At 38.9% G+C, this 18,679-nt stretch overlaps 1 protein-coding gene across 1 annotated transcript in view; it reads left to right on the plus strand.

The window, feature by feature from the left end:
- LOC138567726 (uncharacterized) overlaps positions 1 to 18,679 on the plus strand; it is a 561,708-nt gene that overhangs the window by 368,509 nt on the left and 174,520 nt on the right. The window contains exon 3 of the mRNA XM_069646203.1: positions 5,902 to 6,044. Within this exon, the coding sequence (XP_069502304.1) occupies positions 5,902 to 6,044 (143 nt within the window). The remainder of the gene's footprint in view (positions 1 to 5,901; positions 6,045 to 18,679) is intronic.

The raw sequence follows: 18,679 nt of genomic DNA on the forward strand, positions 1-18,679 counted from the left end.
TTTATTCAATGATTTTTTAAATTATATTTATAAAAACACAAATACAGTAACATATCCTAAAAACGGATGTGTCTTCTTATTAACAGCTTAACCAACTATAGTGACTGAATATTAATCAGCCAGTTATGATGGGGCACAAGACAATAAGTGAAGTGTGTATGCATTAAGAAATGAGTCGCCGGTCAAGTGGCACAGCGAGTAGAGCGCTCCCTTTGACATCTGTGCAGAGCCTGCAGGTTTGAATCCCGGCAGGGCCAAACTCAGCCTTTCATCCTTCCGAGGTCGATAAATGAACACCACACACTTGGGTAATAATAAGCAGCGCTCAGATACCTGAGGGTTCATAGCGCTATATAAATGCTAAATTATTATTATTATTATTATTTGGGGTGGTTGGGTTCTTTGATGCAGGTAGGGGGCAGGAGGCATCATCGTAGCGTGGATGTGAGTAGACATGACCTATTGTGGCATATTGGCCAGAGTATAATGTGGTCAACAAGAAGATAATGGTGTAAGGCCTGCAAGAGAACTTGCTATGTTTAAAGGGTTGAGTAGAATGAGGTGGGTGGTGGGTGTTAGTGTAGAGACACTTGCAGGTCGATTAAGAAAGTCTTGAGAGTTAATAGTTAGTCACAGAATAAAGCCAAGGACATCAAAAAAGGCTTCAAACACAGCCTGAGGTTGCAGCTTCACATAACATTCTTGACACTGCATAAAGTTGAAATCATTTCCTGGTGCAATTAAGCTTGAAAGACCTGGTATGAAGGCTGTACCTACCTGGTATTATAGACACCGAAGACTGACTTAATTTCTTGAGTGCAGTAAGGACATTTAACGAGGTATGAGGGTGTAACTTTTTACAGGTATATGCAGGGGTTTGTTGCACGCAAGGTATGATTTCTGAAAAAGTCAAAAAAGACCTGTGCACATACTATTCTTAAAGCAGCAGGAAGAAAGAAGTTAAACACTTAACCAAACAGTGCCATTATTCTAAACCAATGAACTGGTTCACAATCCTCCCTTGAGCATATTTAAATAAAAGGTGAATTTAATTGCCTGTACATATCAAAGCTTAACTCATATTGTGGTCATAATCCTTAAAACCACATGCAAATTTAGTGGGGGTCAGTTCCCTTGCCAAGGAAGAATTTAAATGCTCCTTAGTTAGATTGCTAAAGATGGCATTTGGCCGACATGTGCTTAGTGCTGTAAGTGACTTCAATCCAGCACTCCAACTAAGTCAATGCCTAGTCTGGGATGCCCAATGAAAGCCTTTATTTATATATTTTTATGTCAAAGTTCTTTAAATCTGGATGATGAACCCTTATATAACGCCCCTCTCTTTGAATCTCCCCGACCTCACTGAGCCAAGAAGTAGGTTTCTTTTGCAAATTAAAAGGTTTATTTGAATAATTGAACAATATATATATATCACACTTTTATGAATAAAATAATATCTGAATAGCACACTTATGAATATGAACTGTAATCAGCAATGGGTAATATTACAATATCAACAATCTCTTTAATCAGTTAGGAGTAGGAATGGAAGGATACTGCAGCAGAGAATACTTTATATGATTCAAGGAAATGCAATAATAGGAAAGAATGCAACACAGAAGTAAACTTGATATGACTTCAATCAAAAGATAATATGATCACTTTTTCCCTTGTTATTACTCACTCCTCCCACTATGCAATATGAAGAGATGGAAATGAGGGCACACAGGTTTCAAGAATACAACCAATAATGCAGTTCAATCCCAGTTCCCCCAGCAAGCTTAGAGAAAACAGGTATGATTTTAAAATAGTTCAAAAATACTTTTAAATGTGATTGTAATGAATGGAAAACATGCTAAAATGATTTTAATTCACTAAAGGAGATTCAGCACTAGTGAGAATGACTTTGGATTGGTACAGGTCAACACTAGCAATGATTCATGAATGATTATCAGATTGAAAACGAATTTCAGCAGTTGAAAACAAGAAACAGCGATTTTGACAAGTGGTGAAATGGAGGTAAATTGCAATTCGCTGCAACTTTTCCATGTTCGTGAAACGCGATTATGGAAAAACTATAATGAATTGGAATTTCGGTTCTAGGACGTGCGGTTCAAAGGTTACAGAGGTTTTTGTGAAGGTAGATTTTTCTGAAATAAAGCCAAGATTTAAAAAATGACAGATCGCGCTTTAAATATTTAGCAACAAGGATAGGCTTAGACTAAGGAGCTATTAAGAAGCAAGACACTCAACGGACAGCCACCAGAACAGGGCGCCTCCGCTCTGATCTCTGTCCATCAAAACACTTGTCCCTCTTCAGAAAATACCAGCGCGAAGATGATTATTGCTACAATTATCACAAATAATATAATGAGAAGATTTCAGGATGGACACAGGATTCTATAATGCAGTTCTGGATAAATGGAATGGATGGAATAGTATTACTTTAAACTAAGAGATGACTATGGACAGTTCTAGACTAAATACTCACTCCTATGCTTTGGACTGGAATGGGCCTCGTCAAAGATCTGGTCAAGGGTTTGGCTTCACTCGCCACCGGACAGGTCTCAGGCACTCTGAGTTCTGCTCTCAGCACTGCACTGCGGTCTGGGTGGCCTCTTGGACTGGATCTGACGGGTTCTGGATACAGCGCTGCTTTCTGGGTCTGGATCTTGGTTCTAGCACAGGGTTCATAGCTAGAAGCAAAACAACTCAACCAGGCTGTTGAATGGTTTTGAGATGCCCCTTGGAAGTTTAGGGGTTAGTATCAGGTTGCAAAGGATTCTGAGGCCTGCTGCAAAGAGTTCTGTTTTTGGGTTAGGCCTCTGCTTCAGGGTTCTAGAGTTTGGTTCTGGAGTTGTCTGGATCTCTGTCTGGAGTCTGGAGTTTTCCTGCAGGGTACTGCACCAAGAAATCAGTTGAGTGGTGGAAAAATGTGCGTGTTATCTGTCCTCACAGTCCCTATTTATGTATTTCCAAAGTGGGTGGGGAGGTTGATTCTACAATGCCCAACCCTGTCAGGATCTGATAGGTTAGAGGATTTTCTATCCTCTGATTTGTGAAAGGATCAGCGTGTCAGAATGAGTCAGAGTGATGCTGTGTTTATGGTCCAAAAGAAATCTCTCCCTTTTGCTTTTACACAGAAAATCTATTTTCCCCAAAAAACCTATTTCCCAGATACACAAGTTGTTGAGAATACATAATTACATGACAGATTGCTTACGGTACATTTCTGTTCAAGTCCCATGTTTCAGAAATGACAAAATTTCTGCGCTTTTGGATGGTTTCTCCATATTCATTCTGCACCAAATGTGATACATGCATAAATATCCTCTCTGGGCATATTACTGTAATTTTTAATGTTTCTAGCATAAACACAGTATCTACAATATGAATAAATTCTGGGGTTTAGTCTCAGAACATTGCATGGAGTCCAGCTTCATCTTAAACTATGAGTGAATTTTTCATTTTCACAATCTCAAAGTTTCACATTTGTTTCAGTTCAGTACCCTTTGTTATAAGCATTTTTATAAAACCTACATTTACTCCATTGTTAAATCCACATTTCAGTCTGGTCCGCCCCCAAAGCTGGGCTGACTCAGAGGGTCACATGTCTTGTTTTCCTGCCAGCAGTTGTTGCCAGTTACACTCATATTAGCATTCACTATTCAGTCCAAGGAATCTATTGTTCCTTTCTCCGGGCTGCAGAGAAAATCTCCTCCCCTCTTGATTAGCATGCCAATGAGACATCCTCCCTCTGGCGGGAATAACAAGGTGTGAAGGGTACTCAGGGGAAGCAAGCCTTTTGGAGTTTTAACTGCATCAGGTTACTTTCTGATCAATTGTAACATATTTCCTTGTGAAAAAAATCACCTTTATAAACTTAACATAAACAACATATCTTTAAATCAAGTCTTTTTCGACATGAAATCACTGTGTGACACTCTTGTATGGCATTTTGATGGAATTCTCTTCTTTGGCATATTTAACTTCTGAAACACCAGTTCTCCTGTTCGAATTATAAATCGCCAGCACCTGACAGAGGCGAGTAATGGTGCTACACCCATTTTGACAGCTGTCTTTCCATCAAGTATCTTTAAAAAAGGATTTTGTTCTGAGAACATGTAATTCTTGCTGACATTGTATTGAGGGGGATTCTTGCAGTAAATGATGGGGAACACCCAACAAAGAGGTTGGATCTTTTAGGTGATTTGTGAGCCATGATTTTAGCAATTTTTGACAATCAAGAAAACGGATTTTCAAACAGCTCTGTGTTTCTTTTTCAATCAGCATTGCTATTTCCAAGTGGTTTCAGGCTACTTTGTGGGTAGCCCAATGGTGGTTTTTGGCAGTGATCTCCTGTGCTCACTAAGATAGGCAAAAGTGGATGGTGGCCTATTTTTCAGGTTTTCACTGCGCAATTTCTGGTGATTTCTAGTGAGAAGCATGCTTTCCAGTAGCCATTATGATGTTTCTGCTGCCAGCAACGCGCAGTGATGTTGCAGGGCTTGGATGAGTGGGTTGGTACATCTCACAGTGCAGTGGGTGGTACACCTTCTGTTCCCCACTTTAGTGAGCTTCTTCAGTGTTAAAACATGATGTTATCTCAATTTACATTGCCTTGAGTATTTAGTGCATTTTCACATTCTGTTGTGTTTGGTCTAGGGCAAGCTGTCCCGATTCTCTGTAAACTTGATTTACAAGCAGGATTTTCTTCTATTTGGTAGCGTTGATTATGGTTGTAATTTCTTTTTCATGTTAAGTTATAGTGTATGCTTCAAATCCTTAGCTAAGCAGCATGAAAAAACATGTGGTTTCAGCCTTTTCAGAGATAAGATAAGATAAGGTTTCAGTCCTGATGAAGATCACTAAAGTAGGGAACAGAAAGTGTTAAACATGTGTTGGCCAAATACCTTCTTTAGCAATGTAACTAAAGAAAATGTTCATTTGTCGAGGCAGCTGACGCTCGCTAATTGTCTATGTGAATTCAAGGATTCTTAACACAATATGTGATAAGCTTTCATGTGTACAGGCGATTAAATTAACATGCATTGAAGGAAACCAACTCAAAGGTAATTTAGCAATCCAACCCAAAACCAGGTTCAAACAATTGCTTTAATTGAGTTCTTAGAGAGAATAGATATGCCTAATGTAAAAGTCCCATAGACAACACTTCCAACCCACAATCTACAAAAAAGCAGATCGTTTTGGTTCCAATTTTTTTGTTGTTGCATGAAAAAGTTACCCGAAAAATACAGACAAATTCAAGTTGTGCACATATTTTAGGTGGTAGCCTGCCTACGTTTATCTTGCTATGTAGAATTAATGAAAAAAAGAACATGGCATTTGTGAGCACAGGGTGTATACCAGAATGCTTTAATTGCCCTGTGTTGGGTATTAAATATTCAACCATTCTTCTATTTGATGACTGGATCTTGGCACAACTTGAGATATTTGTCCAAATCTGATAGTTGAAGAAAACACCTATAAACCTAGATGTGTAACCTCATTTTGCAACCTAGAAAATCATGTGTTTAATAAGAAAGAAAGAAAGAAAGAAAGAAAGAAAGAAAGAAAGAAAGAAAGAAAGAAAGAAAGAAAGAAAGAAAGAAAGAAAGAAAGAAAGAAAGAAAGAAAGAAAGAGAGATATGTGTGGACATGATATAAATATAAACTTCTGTTCTACAGGAGCGGTGTCACTGTGTGGACAGAGACACTTTTGCATTGACTCAGTATAAGAAATGCTGTAAACCCTTTCTAGTAAGACTGTGGGACCCTTCAAAAATGACAATTAGGCAAAACGAATTAATTAAGGATTAATTGTAAGAGAAATTTATGAGCAAATATTGTTCATTAGGCCATTCCATTCCTAGGTCAACAAAAAATGTTTTTTTTTCTCAGGCAGGAGATTCTAAAGTTAAAGAACTCTCAGCGAGCCAAGAGTGCGCAAGAAAAGCGAGATGCGCTTGAATTCCAGCGAAAGGGCTACTACTACAACCTGCCTCGCCATTGGAGCTGCACCAGGCCGGTTCTATCCGCCCAACGTAAGGCGTTCTCTGCTTGGAATTATGGGGGGGGGTCATTTCAGGAGGAAGTCTTTTGCTTGGTTTCCTAACTGCATTGTGTTCACTGACTATAAATGCTCACCACAGATCTTATGCTATTGGAATTTACATTTTATGTGCATTCCAGTCAATACTGCCTTTTAAAGATTCGGTTAAAATCTGGGGCTCAGTTTAAATCAACCACTTCACATATTGCATGGTACGTCCTCTAGGTCCCACGATCCGCTCGCACCAGTCCCGCTACAAGAAATCATTTACCTTGGATTCCTTCCAAATGGGTTCTGTGTGGAAATATCCTCAGGAAAATGCAGTCATGTGAAAATGGCAGAGAGTCAGAAAGTCGTTTTCAACAATATTCAATGCAAGCAAACCCAAGTGTGAAAATGTTGCCAGTAATAAGGTCACCAAAAAAGCTATTTTTAAATACACAAAAGTACATGGATGGAACCCTAAATATGAGCCAAACCTCAAATTAAACCTCCACAATCACACTAAATCCACTAGCTCCAATTACAACTCTTGTTCCACCCTGAACTCTTACAGAACACTAACCCTTCAGCGTGCTAAAGCATTGTATTTGCACTCAATACAAAATAAATAGAAAATTAACATAAAACGAACAGTTAACCTGTCTCCATCGCCAGCTTTGCCTCAAATCAAACCCTTGCTCTAATACTAGCCTTACCATACCTGCAACTTTACCACTTAGCCTTATGCTTTCTTTACCAAGCCTAGGTTTATCCTAACCGTTATCTTATGCCAACCTCAACAGCCCTCTCCAACCTCCCTATCCCTTTCTTCAACACTTACTCAAACAATTACTCTATTATCCCTAGCCTTACAATAACCCCCACCCTAACACTTACCTGATACTTAATCTACCCTACTGAGTAATCAAAACCCATCTTCTTTAATCTAACCCCTATACTTATGCCAACCCCTATCCTAAGCCTAAACTAGGCAATCACAAGCCCACTAAACACTCCTTAATCCTGACTATTATCCTAGCAACACTAGGATAACTATTGTTGACTATTTTTCAGCTGCATTTTTTGCTTGGCAACATTTTCACTGCAGAGGTATATTCATCTTGGCGACTTTTTCACTGACTTCATTTCTGTTGGCTACATTTTCACTGTATACCTACAAATAATTGTCAACATACGATATGTAAAATGGATAAAAAGAGTAATGTTTTTGGAAGAGGATTGGGGGATGATTCTTCAAGACACACAGATAAAACAAAATGCTGATCAGTGGTGTCTTTAAGTATATAGCACTAAAAATATATGGCCGGTAATAACCAATTGCATAAAATGTTGCAACAGATGCAGGTTACTCCTAACTTCATTTTTGATATGTGGGAGCATGACCCAGTGGAGGTTAAACATGAGGCGTCAGGCTCTTTTCATGTTTTTGCACCTTCTGGCCTTTTTGGTCTGGCGTTAACAGCTGGAAAAGGTACGAAATGGGAGCGGGTAAGGACATACACGCAGTACTTTTCCACACGGCCCATGCTATTCACTGGCACAGAGCACGTCTCCGCCCGCATTTGATTCTACTGAGGGCAGAGAACCTAGAATCCACATGGGTTAACTTTTACCTGCTTTTGTATGGAACAGGCTGAATGCATGGGTTCCTTCCAATGATGGCTGCTATGTTTGCACACGCTGGCTACATTACGGATCACCGCTGTGCGTGCGTATGCTCGCATGGCAATGATCAAAGTGCATTTCGTGCCTAAGCTGATGCAGTAAATGGCACAAAAGTACTTAAGTTCCGCGTGCCATTTGTTAACTTCCCAGGTGTGAAATGGTAATAACCTGGATGAGTGGACTGCAGATGCAGTCATGATATGATGATATGATAGGTTATTTATAATGCGCTTAATACCCAGATGTTTCTATGCACGGACCCTGGGATCAAACCTGTGTTGCTCCGTGTAGTCTTGCTTCCAAGGCGAGCATGTTGCCCCTGAGCTATCCTCCAGAGACAGTGGATGGATGCATACACTGTCACTCTGACAGATTCACCTGCAGATCCAACATGAGCCATAAAGGGAGCATAGCTTACTTTTTTTGCCACTTGATATTCACAAAGAACCACATGGTCCACGTGCATAAAATGAGTAGCTCCCACCTTTTAGAACGCCTTGTGCAATGGTGCGCATTCATAAAGGGAATACCGGAGAACATGAACGTGTTGTCTTACTTGTGTGATGGTTATCTATCGCATGTGCAAGATACACAATGGCAATGCATGAGCAAAATAATTAACATTGTGAACTATTGGCTTCCTTGTTGGTTTCGTGTGACAGGTGGTTCTCTGATACTATGCAATGAGGCACAATTATTGCTCTAGTGTGTATAGAGAGAAGGTTGGCAGGAAAAGTCTGAAAGAACTTATGCAGGCTATATGTGGCCAGCTCATAATTTATCATTTATAATTGGTTATTTATAACGTGCGCAAAGGTTTCTAAGCATGGACCCGGGGATCGAATCTGCGTTACTCTGCGTCATCTTGCTTCTAAGGGGAGCGCCTTGCCCGTGAGTTGTCCTCCCGAGACCATTAGAACATTAGATGGAACATTAGAACCAAACATGAAAAATGCCCACAAAAGGAAACAGGACGATGTGGTGGACAGGATCAGGAGTCAGGTGGGTCTAGGGCAGAGGTCGTCAAACTGTGGGGTGTGCCCCCTTAGGCAGGCACGGCTGCATGCCCAGGGCAGGGGGCACGAGCCCCCATCCTGAAAATTAAAAAAAAACCTCTAATGTATTGAAAAGCTGCTGCACTCCACTCACATGGAGTTGCTTCTTTCAATATGCATGCCGCCTCACCAGTCCCTATGCTTGTGACATGGGAGGAGGCTGCACAGGACCCTTATTGTTTTTTTTTCTTTTAAGACTGTTTTTGATAAGAAGTCTAACTGCAGACATTATGTTTGCCTCTAGATATACACAGAAGTGCAAGAAAGCCCCATTGTCACTTAAGTGAAGGAATCACAGTCAATTATCTGTGTAGCTGGCTTAGGCATACTGCAAAGGTTAATTAAGTGTAAAATGGACGTCCATTGAATAGTCACTAAATTTGATATGACATGGCACAAGAGCAGGAACAGCCAGGCAGATGGAAGGTCGCACTGCAAGGGATGGGGCAAATCCAATGCCAAGTGACCAGGCATTCTGCATTGAATTGAAAGCACTCACGTGACATCTATAACCATGCTATCCTTTATTCTAATGAGGAAATACTTACATTTTATTTAAATACATCTTTTGTCTAACAAGCGCAAGAACCATGAACACACACATACCTTTTAGTAACAAGTGGCTAATGCAGGGATAAACTATGGAAAGCTACACAGAGAAGCGACATATACAAAAGTGAATGTGAAACTGAAACATGATTTGTACAAAAGAAAGATAAGGTTCTTTAGCTCTTAACCCTAATTCGAACCATTGAACTAAATGAGCCTGAACTCTATATGGCATACTTACAGATACATTATGACATATATTTTTATTTTCACATATTTACAATCTGTATATACAAAAAAGCTAAGGTATGTGTCTGTACTCAGCTTATGCAATTTATCAGTGTTAGGTTGCCCTCTGCTGTCCAAATGGCAAGTTGCACCTCTGTGTGCCCTTCCACTAACAGATATTTTAAGAAACAGAAAAACAGAATGAGCATGGTTCTATGTGGTCACTTTCACCTTCGACTATCGCAAACCTTCAGAGGTTACTTCTTTCCTCCCCCACTTCTCTTCACACAGGGCACAGTGGTTCCAGTATCAATGAACAGGCAATTACCAGCTCAACGTTTCAGTCTCTAAAGAGAGAAATGCTGTAGGACGAATGCCTCCTCACAAACTAAAACTGAAAGTAGGTGCCGTAATTATGTCATCACATAGACTCTGCAATGGAACAGGTTTTATATTTACGTGTCTTCAAAGATACATCATAGAGGCCTGTGTAATTGAGATACTGTTCTTATACCGTACATACCTCTCATTCCATCTGTTACAAATATATCTCTCATTCCATCTGATACAAATATGCCTTTCAAATTCAAAAGAAGACAGTTTACTAAAATTTTAGCCTTTTCAATGACCATTAAGAAGTCACAGGCACCTACACTGATCAGTGGTAATTTCAATATTTAAGAAGGGTGGCAGAAGTGACCCTATGAATTACCGACCGGTATTGACCTTTAAGATATGCTAGAATGTTACACCGGGAACAACTAGTAATTACATAATAAGAGACAGAAAGAAACACTCTGCTTCCCCCACCCAAACCCCACATGCAGAAACACAGAACTGGTACAGATCCAAAAATCTGCCCCTGATATCCTCGAACAATTTACCTTTCTTCTGAGGTTTATAGATGACTCTCTCCATTCTGGCCAGTTTGGACATTTCATCAATCCACACAATCTCTCAGGATAACTCCTTGATTTTCAGATTCACAATATTAAATTCTTAGCCATCAAAGAACCACTAAAGAACCACTTTTTCTGTGCAACAGTCAATCCATCAATGAGCTCATCATCACCCAAGATTAATGTCTCAAAATAATATATTTTTAAACATAGACAGAAAAACCCTACAGTGATTATTATGATTTTCTTAATGCATATTCAGAATGATGTCATATGTCATCTCGGGAGGATAGCTCAGGGGCAACGTGCTCGTCTTGGAAGCAAGACGACACAGAGCAACACAGGTTTATCCCAGGGTCCGCGCTTAGAAACCTCTGGGTATTAAGCACGTTATAAATAACCAATCAGCAGAATCTACGCAAAGCAGTGATGTTTATCCCTGCACACTCCTTGCATCCATGGCCCATCTAGTGTCAAATTCTGCTGAGTCTTGCTGAAGGAATTAGAGGACAGTGAGTCTACTTATACTAGATGAGCAGGAAGAGAGGAACACAGGCTCCCCAACTCTGACACTTTCTATTAATCCAGTATTTCTAGTCGGCTCACAGCCCAGACAGGGGCCATCAGCCGGGTTGGACAACAAAAGGTAAACAACATTGTAGTGATTAATGGCAGAAAACAAAGGGAAATATTAATGAGAAAGTAAATGAACACAGGCCTTTTTGAAATGGCTCAGGGGGAAATGTATTGGGGAGAGACAAGGCATTACAGCCCATATCTGATGCATTAGACTAGAAAAGTGAGAAACAGGCACAGACTACGTCTAAGCATTAAGCTCTTGACAGAAGTAAAAGTTAATCAGAAATGTCATCTTCTCAAATTGCTAATTCAACAGACAGTATGGAAAAAACAAGTGCCGCTAAGGGAACCCTAGTGGAAGAGGGGGAGAAGTGAATAGAGAAAAACGAGTAAAGCAAAGACCCCACAGTGGAGCTTCTTGACATAGATCATTGAATTGCCTTGGGTAGAGAACCACAAGTGTTTTAATCTATGATAAAGAAACATCATTATCATCATGGAGAAGCCACCTTCAAGTGAACTAATGGATGCCATGGAGAAGCAAGGTCTGGCATTGTTACAGAGGAAAGCGGGCCCAGGACTGATTGAAGCACAGGATATTAATATCCTGTAGAGAACACATGTAAACGAATGGATAGACAAGACAGCATCAGTCTCCTAGCTCTTTAAGGGATTAGCAAATTGCTCAAGAAGGAAATCTCCTGTTTGAAAGTTGCTAGAAACTAATGGTATTATTATTATTACTATTATTATTATTTGGGTATTTATTGAGCGCGGACCAAGCTTCGAGAAGCAACGGAGCGCTTTACAATCATGAATACAACAGGTACACAACCACACTGTGCTAGAGAACCACAATGGAATGTGAAAAAACTGATATTTAATCTGAAAAAAAGAGCGGGCACGTGTTTCAACCTCACCTGTTACAAAGATAATATACATATTACAGCATATGTATGAAATCATAAACACATTGGAATTCGAAAATTACAAATCAGAAACAATTTTTTTTTATTATCTTTATTGTTTTTGGTTTATACAAACCTTTACAAAATGAGTTCTTTTCATAATACATTCGAATAGTAGAAAATTTTACAAAAAGGTACAGAAAAATACAATACACTACACTTTTTAAAACACATTTGACTAATACAATTCCGGACCAGCAATTCATGTTAAACAGCTAAGAACAGATCATTCATATTAAAACTCTTAGAGCCTAGTACTTCTCAATATACATAGTAATTGTACCAAGTAACTGAGACATTATTAATAATCTGAGACTTCAACTCATTATTTCTTAAAAACTTCCTGAGTATTTAAACACTTAAACAGTCTTTATCAAATTCATGTTAATTCACAGATAATTCTCAAAAATTCATTAATTCGTATTTTTAAAACCGTCGAGTTACCATGAAGCATTTCAAACCACAAGTTGTATCTATTTACATTCGATGTGTCATGGACAAACATTGCAAAGTATTCTATTCTTTGTTGCAGTAAAGCAGGACAAACCAGCAACAGATGCATTAATGATTCATCAACCCTGGTACCAGCACAGTGTCTGCAGGATTTCTTTGCCACATTCCTACACCTTATATTCTGAATAAAAACTAAAACGTTAAAACGAAATCTCATGAATTGATTTCTGTGTGCTCTGGAAGGATATTTTTCTAGATATTTCTCAGGATAAGGTTTCCATTTCCAGAATGATATAGCTTGTGAATATATAGAGGAGTTTAAGATTACCACATTGTTCTCCAACCAGTCTGAGGCTTTTAATAATTCTTTCACTTTGAGAGGATTCCTTTTTAGATTTTCTAATGTGAGGCCTAAATCACTTAGAATTTTCGCACAATCTCTTTTTAACTCACAAATGAAAACCCCAAACATGTCAACTCCCAAGAAGTAATACAGTGTATTATCCTCTGACATCATACACTTACGTAATAAAGATAATTTTTTCCAATGTACTGTACACTTTAAAGAGGACAAACCTAACTCATAACGTAAGAGTTCCATAGGCAAACATTTCGGTAAATGCCTTAAAACCTTTCGCCACACTTGTGCTTCAACTGTTTTCAGATAAGATACCAGTTCTTCAGAGTAAAACTCAAGACCGTATGTCAATCGTGGAATAGCTTTCGACCGATAAAACAAAATACAAGGCATCATTGTGAACCTGCCATATCTTCTCTCCACAGCTGATATCTGATTGGCAATAGCAGAAGCTTTTATACCGAGATGATTTTTTATAAAACCTAATGAATAAGGAGATGTATATATATAACCCAGGTATTTTATCATTGATTTATTTTTTAATTTTAGACCACCACATATAATCGAATAAGAATCTTGTTTTATATTTTTCACACCTGTGTAAAATATTATTGTTTTATTAGGGTTTATCAGTAGCTTTCTATTCAAAATGAATTTCTCAAATGCTACAATCAACCTTTGCAGACCCACCTTAGTCCCGTCAAACAACAAAAAGTCATCCGCATAAGCGATCCAATTTAATCTTATTTTGCCCAATTTAGGTGAAACTAAACCACTGTCATCTAGAAAGCTCCCTGCTTTTGAGACATAAAGATTGAACAATGTTGCTGCCAATCTGCAACCTTGTTTTAGACCATTATGGGTAGAAATTTGATCAGATAGTAGGCCACTATTGTTAAGTCTCACCCTAAGCACAGTGTTCGAATAAAGAGCTATTATTACATCTAGCAAGTTTTTATCAATACCAAGATCAAATAAGGTTGTCCATAGGGTTTTCCTGTCGACCATGACGAAAGCCATGGATAAATCCATGGATGCTAAATATAATGGCGACTTGTCTTTTATTCTAGCCATACTCAACAAATTTGCTACAACTGATCCGCCCATGTCTGTGCCCATCCCTTCTCTGAAACCTATTTGTTTTATATCTAGTATGTTCTTGTTTTTTATCCACAGATTCAACTCATCCAGAACAATTGCTGCAAAAATCTTAGATTCTACATCTGTTAACATGATTGGCCGGTAATTCAGGGGACTTAGGCGATTACCCTTTTTGTGTATCAATATTACGTATGACAGCTTCCAAGATTTAGGAATTTTCCTCTCATATATAATGGAACTAAACATACAGTTCAATAAACCTGCCCATAGTGTTACATTGTTTTTCAGTGTGATGTAGGAAAGATTGTTAGGACCAGGGGTGCATGTAGACTTAACTTTGTTTATGTGCCTGGAGATGTTATTTAATGATATGTTCAGCGACCACAACTGATCATTAATGTATCGGGTTAAGAATTTGGTGTCTGATTGTTGGTACAACTTCTCAAAATGGTCTACCCAAATATGCCCAGCAATTGGATTTGTTGTTAGTTGTTGCTGAGACACTTCGGTTCCATTAATTATAGACCATATATTCCTAGGGTTGCCATAATCTAGGGCATTAATCATCGCTTCCCCATCCTTTTGTGCCATATTTGCTCTGTAAGACAGTAACCAGTTTTTATATTTCTGCTTGATCTGTTTTGTTTTGCAGATCAGTTCTTTCTGATTTAATGTTTCCTTTTTTGCTATACGCAGTTCTTTTCTTAACAAAGCCTTCCTATTTTGTACTTCAATATCAAAAACGTGTGGACATTTGTTATTGAATATTTGCGAAGTTGATTTTATGATATTGCCTTTTGCCAGCATATGTGCTACATATGTTTTAAAACAGTCTCCTGAGTAAGTTGCCAGTTTCCACTCAATTGGCGAAGATAAGTAATCATGTAACATCAGGGTGTTTAGCTTGGTTATATTTTCAGGGGTCCATTTTACCTTAGTACCAGCAACATTAACTATGATGTTCCCCATATTTTGCACTACAGCTAAATTTACCTTCCTCCAGGGTAAAGCTGTAGATAGCAGTGCATGGTCACTTTCCAACAGACTAGTCACATTTAGTGAACAAGAGTAATCTTGAGAAATATTGCTTACAAAGATGTAGTCCAATATGGAGCTAAGGCCCCGTGCTTGCCAAGTTGGAGTGATATTAAACGAGGCTGCATTCCCCAACTATACATGAAAACCACCCACATACTACCTCTGTACACTTTATTGCAGGCCCCCGAAGCCTCCAAATCTATGGATGCGAGAATCCAGGTTGCATCATCATATTCCATGCTGCAATCTGCATTCAGATCTCCTGCGAGCAACAAAGCACCACCCATGTTTGAATCCAACCATTCATGTAATATTTGATTAAGCATGGCAAATAGCTTTAAAAGCTCTGTGTTTGTATGAGTGGCGGTATTCCAATATACATTTAACAACATTATGAAAACATTGCCCTTATCTGTAGCCAATCTAAAAGTACCAACAATTGCACAATCCATAACCTGCTGTTCAGAAACCATCTTTATATTAGTATCTGATCGATAACCCAATACAAGGCCACCACTGGGACGGCCATGCAGACCTTTAGATGCCTTCATATTAATTATACCATAGCCATCCCATAATAAATTGCCTGTAGCCCAGGTCTCTTGCAACAAGACAAAGTCATAACACTTTAACATTTCAACAATTTTTGCATTAGCAGTCAAATGTGAGCATCCCCTAGTATTCCATGATGCAAGGCTAAATGCTGTATCTACGCTAAAGTGGATCCTTCATTGATTTCAACTTATCTATGGATTCCCTGAAAGATAATGCTAGCCATCTCCATTCTTGCATGTCAGAGAGTTGAGATTTGACTTCCGTCATTACCGGCTTGTCACCTTCTTTACCGGTAGAGCACCTAACCTCTTGTGAATAAATACCTTGATTAGAGGGGTGCTTCATATAGCCTTCATTTGAGCCCAAATTTCCGTCTATATTATATGACTCCTGAAATTCCATCACGTCAAATCCTCTTTTTTGAAGAGCACCCGCTTCTTTTAATATAAGTGTTCTGACCAAGGGAGAATTAATTATTAGTCTAACATAATCATCTCTCTCTTCGTGGATAAAATCTACAAGTTGAATATCTGTAGAGGTTATTAGGCGTAGTTCATCAATGTCACTAAATAGGCTTAGAATATACCGCCTATTTAGGGACCAAGGTCCCCCATCATCAAAAACATAATAAAGCACCAGACTTGGTTCATTTGGATACACAGGGCACCTTAAGTTATGGGACTCATTTCTCTTGTTACTATTGACCATGTGGTTTGACTCTTGAAATAGATAGCGTTCCTGTCTGCCTTGATTCGACCCTATACCTGTGTTTTGGCTTAATACTGCATCAGGCAACCAGTTGTTTCTGCTTAAGCCACTTTCCATGGTAGGATTATCATATTTACCCGCAGAGGGGCCCACTAAGCTTGGGAAAAGTTTTTTTGCTTCATTTAGTTTGTGATTCAGATTATCTTCAACAATGAAACTAACTGCTTCCCTAGATAGATTAGGATGTTCAATAGTGCCTGTAATCTGATTCACAGTTTTGTCCATTTTTGGTGTAATAGTTTCAACATTTTTTATTTGGAGAGACTCGAGAAGTTTGTCTTTTATACTGGGATTGAAATGCTTGTTCTCCTGCATGCCCTCTTTAGGATTACCACGTAAAGTATCCCCACTACTTTTATTGTCAATTTGATGAGCCACTATAGTTTCTTTAACTTGTGCTGCTGAGGATATAAAACAAGCGGTGGGGGTACAATCCATGATTGTGGGAGTATTTGGTCTAGATAAGGCATCTGGGTTCTTAAAGATATCAAAAATGTCTTGAACCCCCCTTTCTAAGGCACGAAGATTACTATCAATCCTGTCAGAAGTAACTTTATTTTTAAGTACCTCTGACAGCATAGAAGTGCCTTCTGTATACTCTGATTTATCTGGGCTTCGTGTGGCGACCAGTGGTAGGGCTGCCAATTTATCTGATAATACTGGTGGAATTGATTCTGCTACATTGTTATTGGCCACCACCTTGTTGGTGTTATTGTTATCTTTCTTGTCTAGCCAAGCCTCACGTATATCAAGAGTTCTCATAAATTTACGAGATGTAGTAAGGCTAGCCTTCGCTTGTTTTGCCTGTTTTTTTCTATTTTTTTTCTCCTTCTTTTTCGACATTTTTTCAATAAAAGCACCATTATCGTCATCACTAATAGTAGTTATACCTTCAATAACAGTGGCGGGATCATTTAAACCTGTTTTTACAATGTTAGTCTCTATCACACCAAGAGCCAAACCCTGCGGGGTCTTTGAAGGGATTGCATTCATGGCCAACTCTTTTATCTTTATAATACCACTATTATCTAAGTGCTTTTTCATGCAGTTGGGCTCAATACCGTATTTTGTGAACATTCGTGTTAGCATTTCAGGTAAAGCTGTAAAAGTCAGCACTATCTCATTTAGCAGTCTAGTATGAGTCTTTAGTTCAGATAGTACCGTTGCTTGAATCTCTTTACAACATATCCCAGGGGCCATAACTGAATTTTCATTGTTTATTTCCAATACTGAGGTAGTGTCAAATCTTGAATCTTCGACCAAATGTTGTGATACATCCATCATTGAGGTTACTCCTATGCTAAAGATTGGTGGAGTATCAGCATAAATTGGGCTCTCGTTCATTCTATCTTTTTTACTATCAGGTTCAATTTCCCTATGTACGTCATCATCAATGATAGAGCCCTCCTCAGCAAATAGAGATTGCGAACTTTCCGATAGATGAGTATCATTGATTAATGCCTTAGGGCTAGTTGTAAATTTTTGTTCCATAGAACATGATTGTGCACAGTCCACCATCTCCCTTTCAGAATTAGTTAGGTCAGAGGCAGATAGGGCCATTGCACGAGCAATACTCATTCTGGTGGCCATATGAGGCACAGACACACTAGTAAAACGAGACTTCGTTTTAGCAGATTTTTTTACAGCTGTTTTAACAGATTTTTTTGGGCTCATGACTCATTATACTACATCTATGATGAGGCTCCGATCATATTTTCAGAAAGAATAAAAGACTATAACAGATGCCATAGTATGACAGGTCAATATAAAGTTACCAAAAATGCAGAGAATTGGGCCGCCACCCTGCAGCCCCACCAGACCAAACAGACACAACAGGCCACTTCAAAGGCCACTTCACATGGGCGCGCGCGCATAGGCGCGCACGCAGCTGATTTTAAAGGTTAACGGTTATTGGGGGCATGGCCAGATAAGTCCCAAGCAAAAAAATACGGCAGCAGCGTGCAGTGGGCTTCTTTTCTTCCTCACGTTATCTCGTGCAGCGTGAGCAACAGACACAACAGGCCACTTCCAAGGCCACTTCGCATGGGCACGAACAATTATATTTATATGAGTCGAAAATAATAAGGCACAATTATCAGGTGCATGGAGATTGGAAAGATTCACCAAAAAATGTCATCACAAAACATTGGCCCAAATTAAAAGGTAAACAAAAATCAAATGTGATAAATATCATTCATACATCCCATAGTAGGACAAGCACATACATTAAACAAATGCCAGGGAATCGGATCGGACAGAACGAAAAAGAAAGAATCAAGAAGGAGAAACAAAAACAAAGTAACAACAGTTAGCATGTTTCATTGAAAATTCAACAGAATCCATTGCCAGTTGGCCACAATTAGGTGACATCTGAGCCATGTTTCTAAAATGAGCATTCTAGATCATGC

This window comes from Ambystoma mexicanum, chromosome 2p (assembly GCF_040938575.1).
Source record: "Ambystoma mexicanum isolate Mex_15411 chromosome 2p, UKY_AmexF1_1, whole genome shotgun sequence".
Lineage (NCBI taxonomy): Eukaryota > Metazoa > Chordata > Amphibia > Caudata > Ambystomatidae > Ambystoma > Ambystoma mexicanum.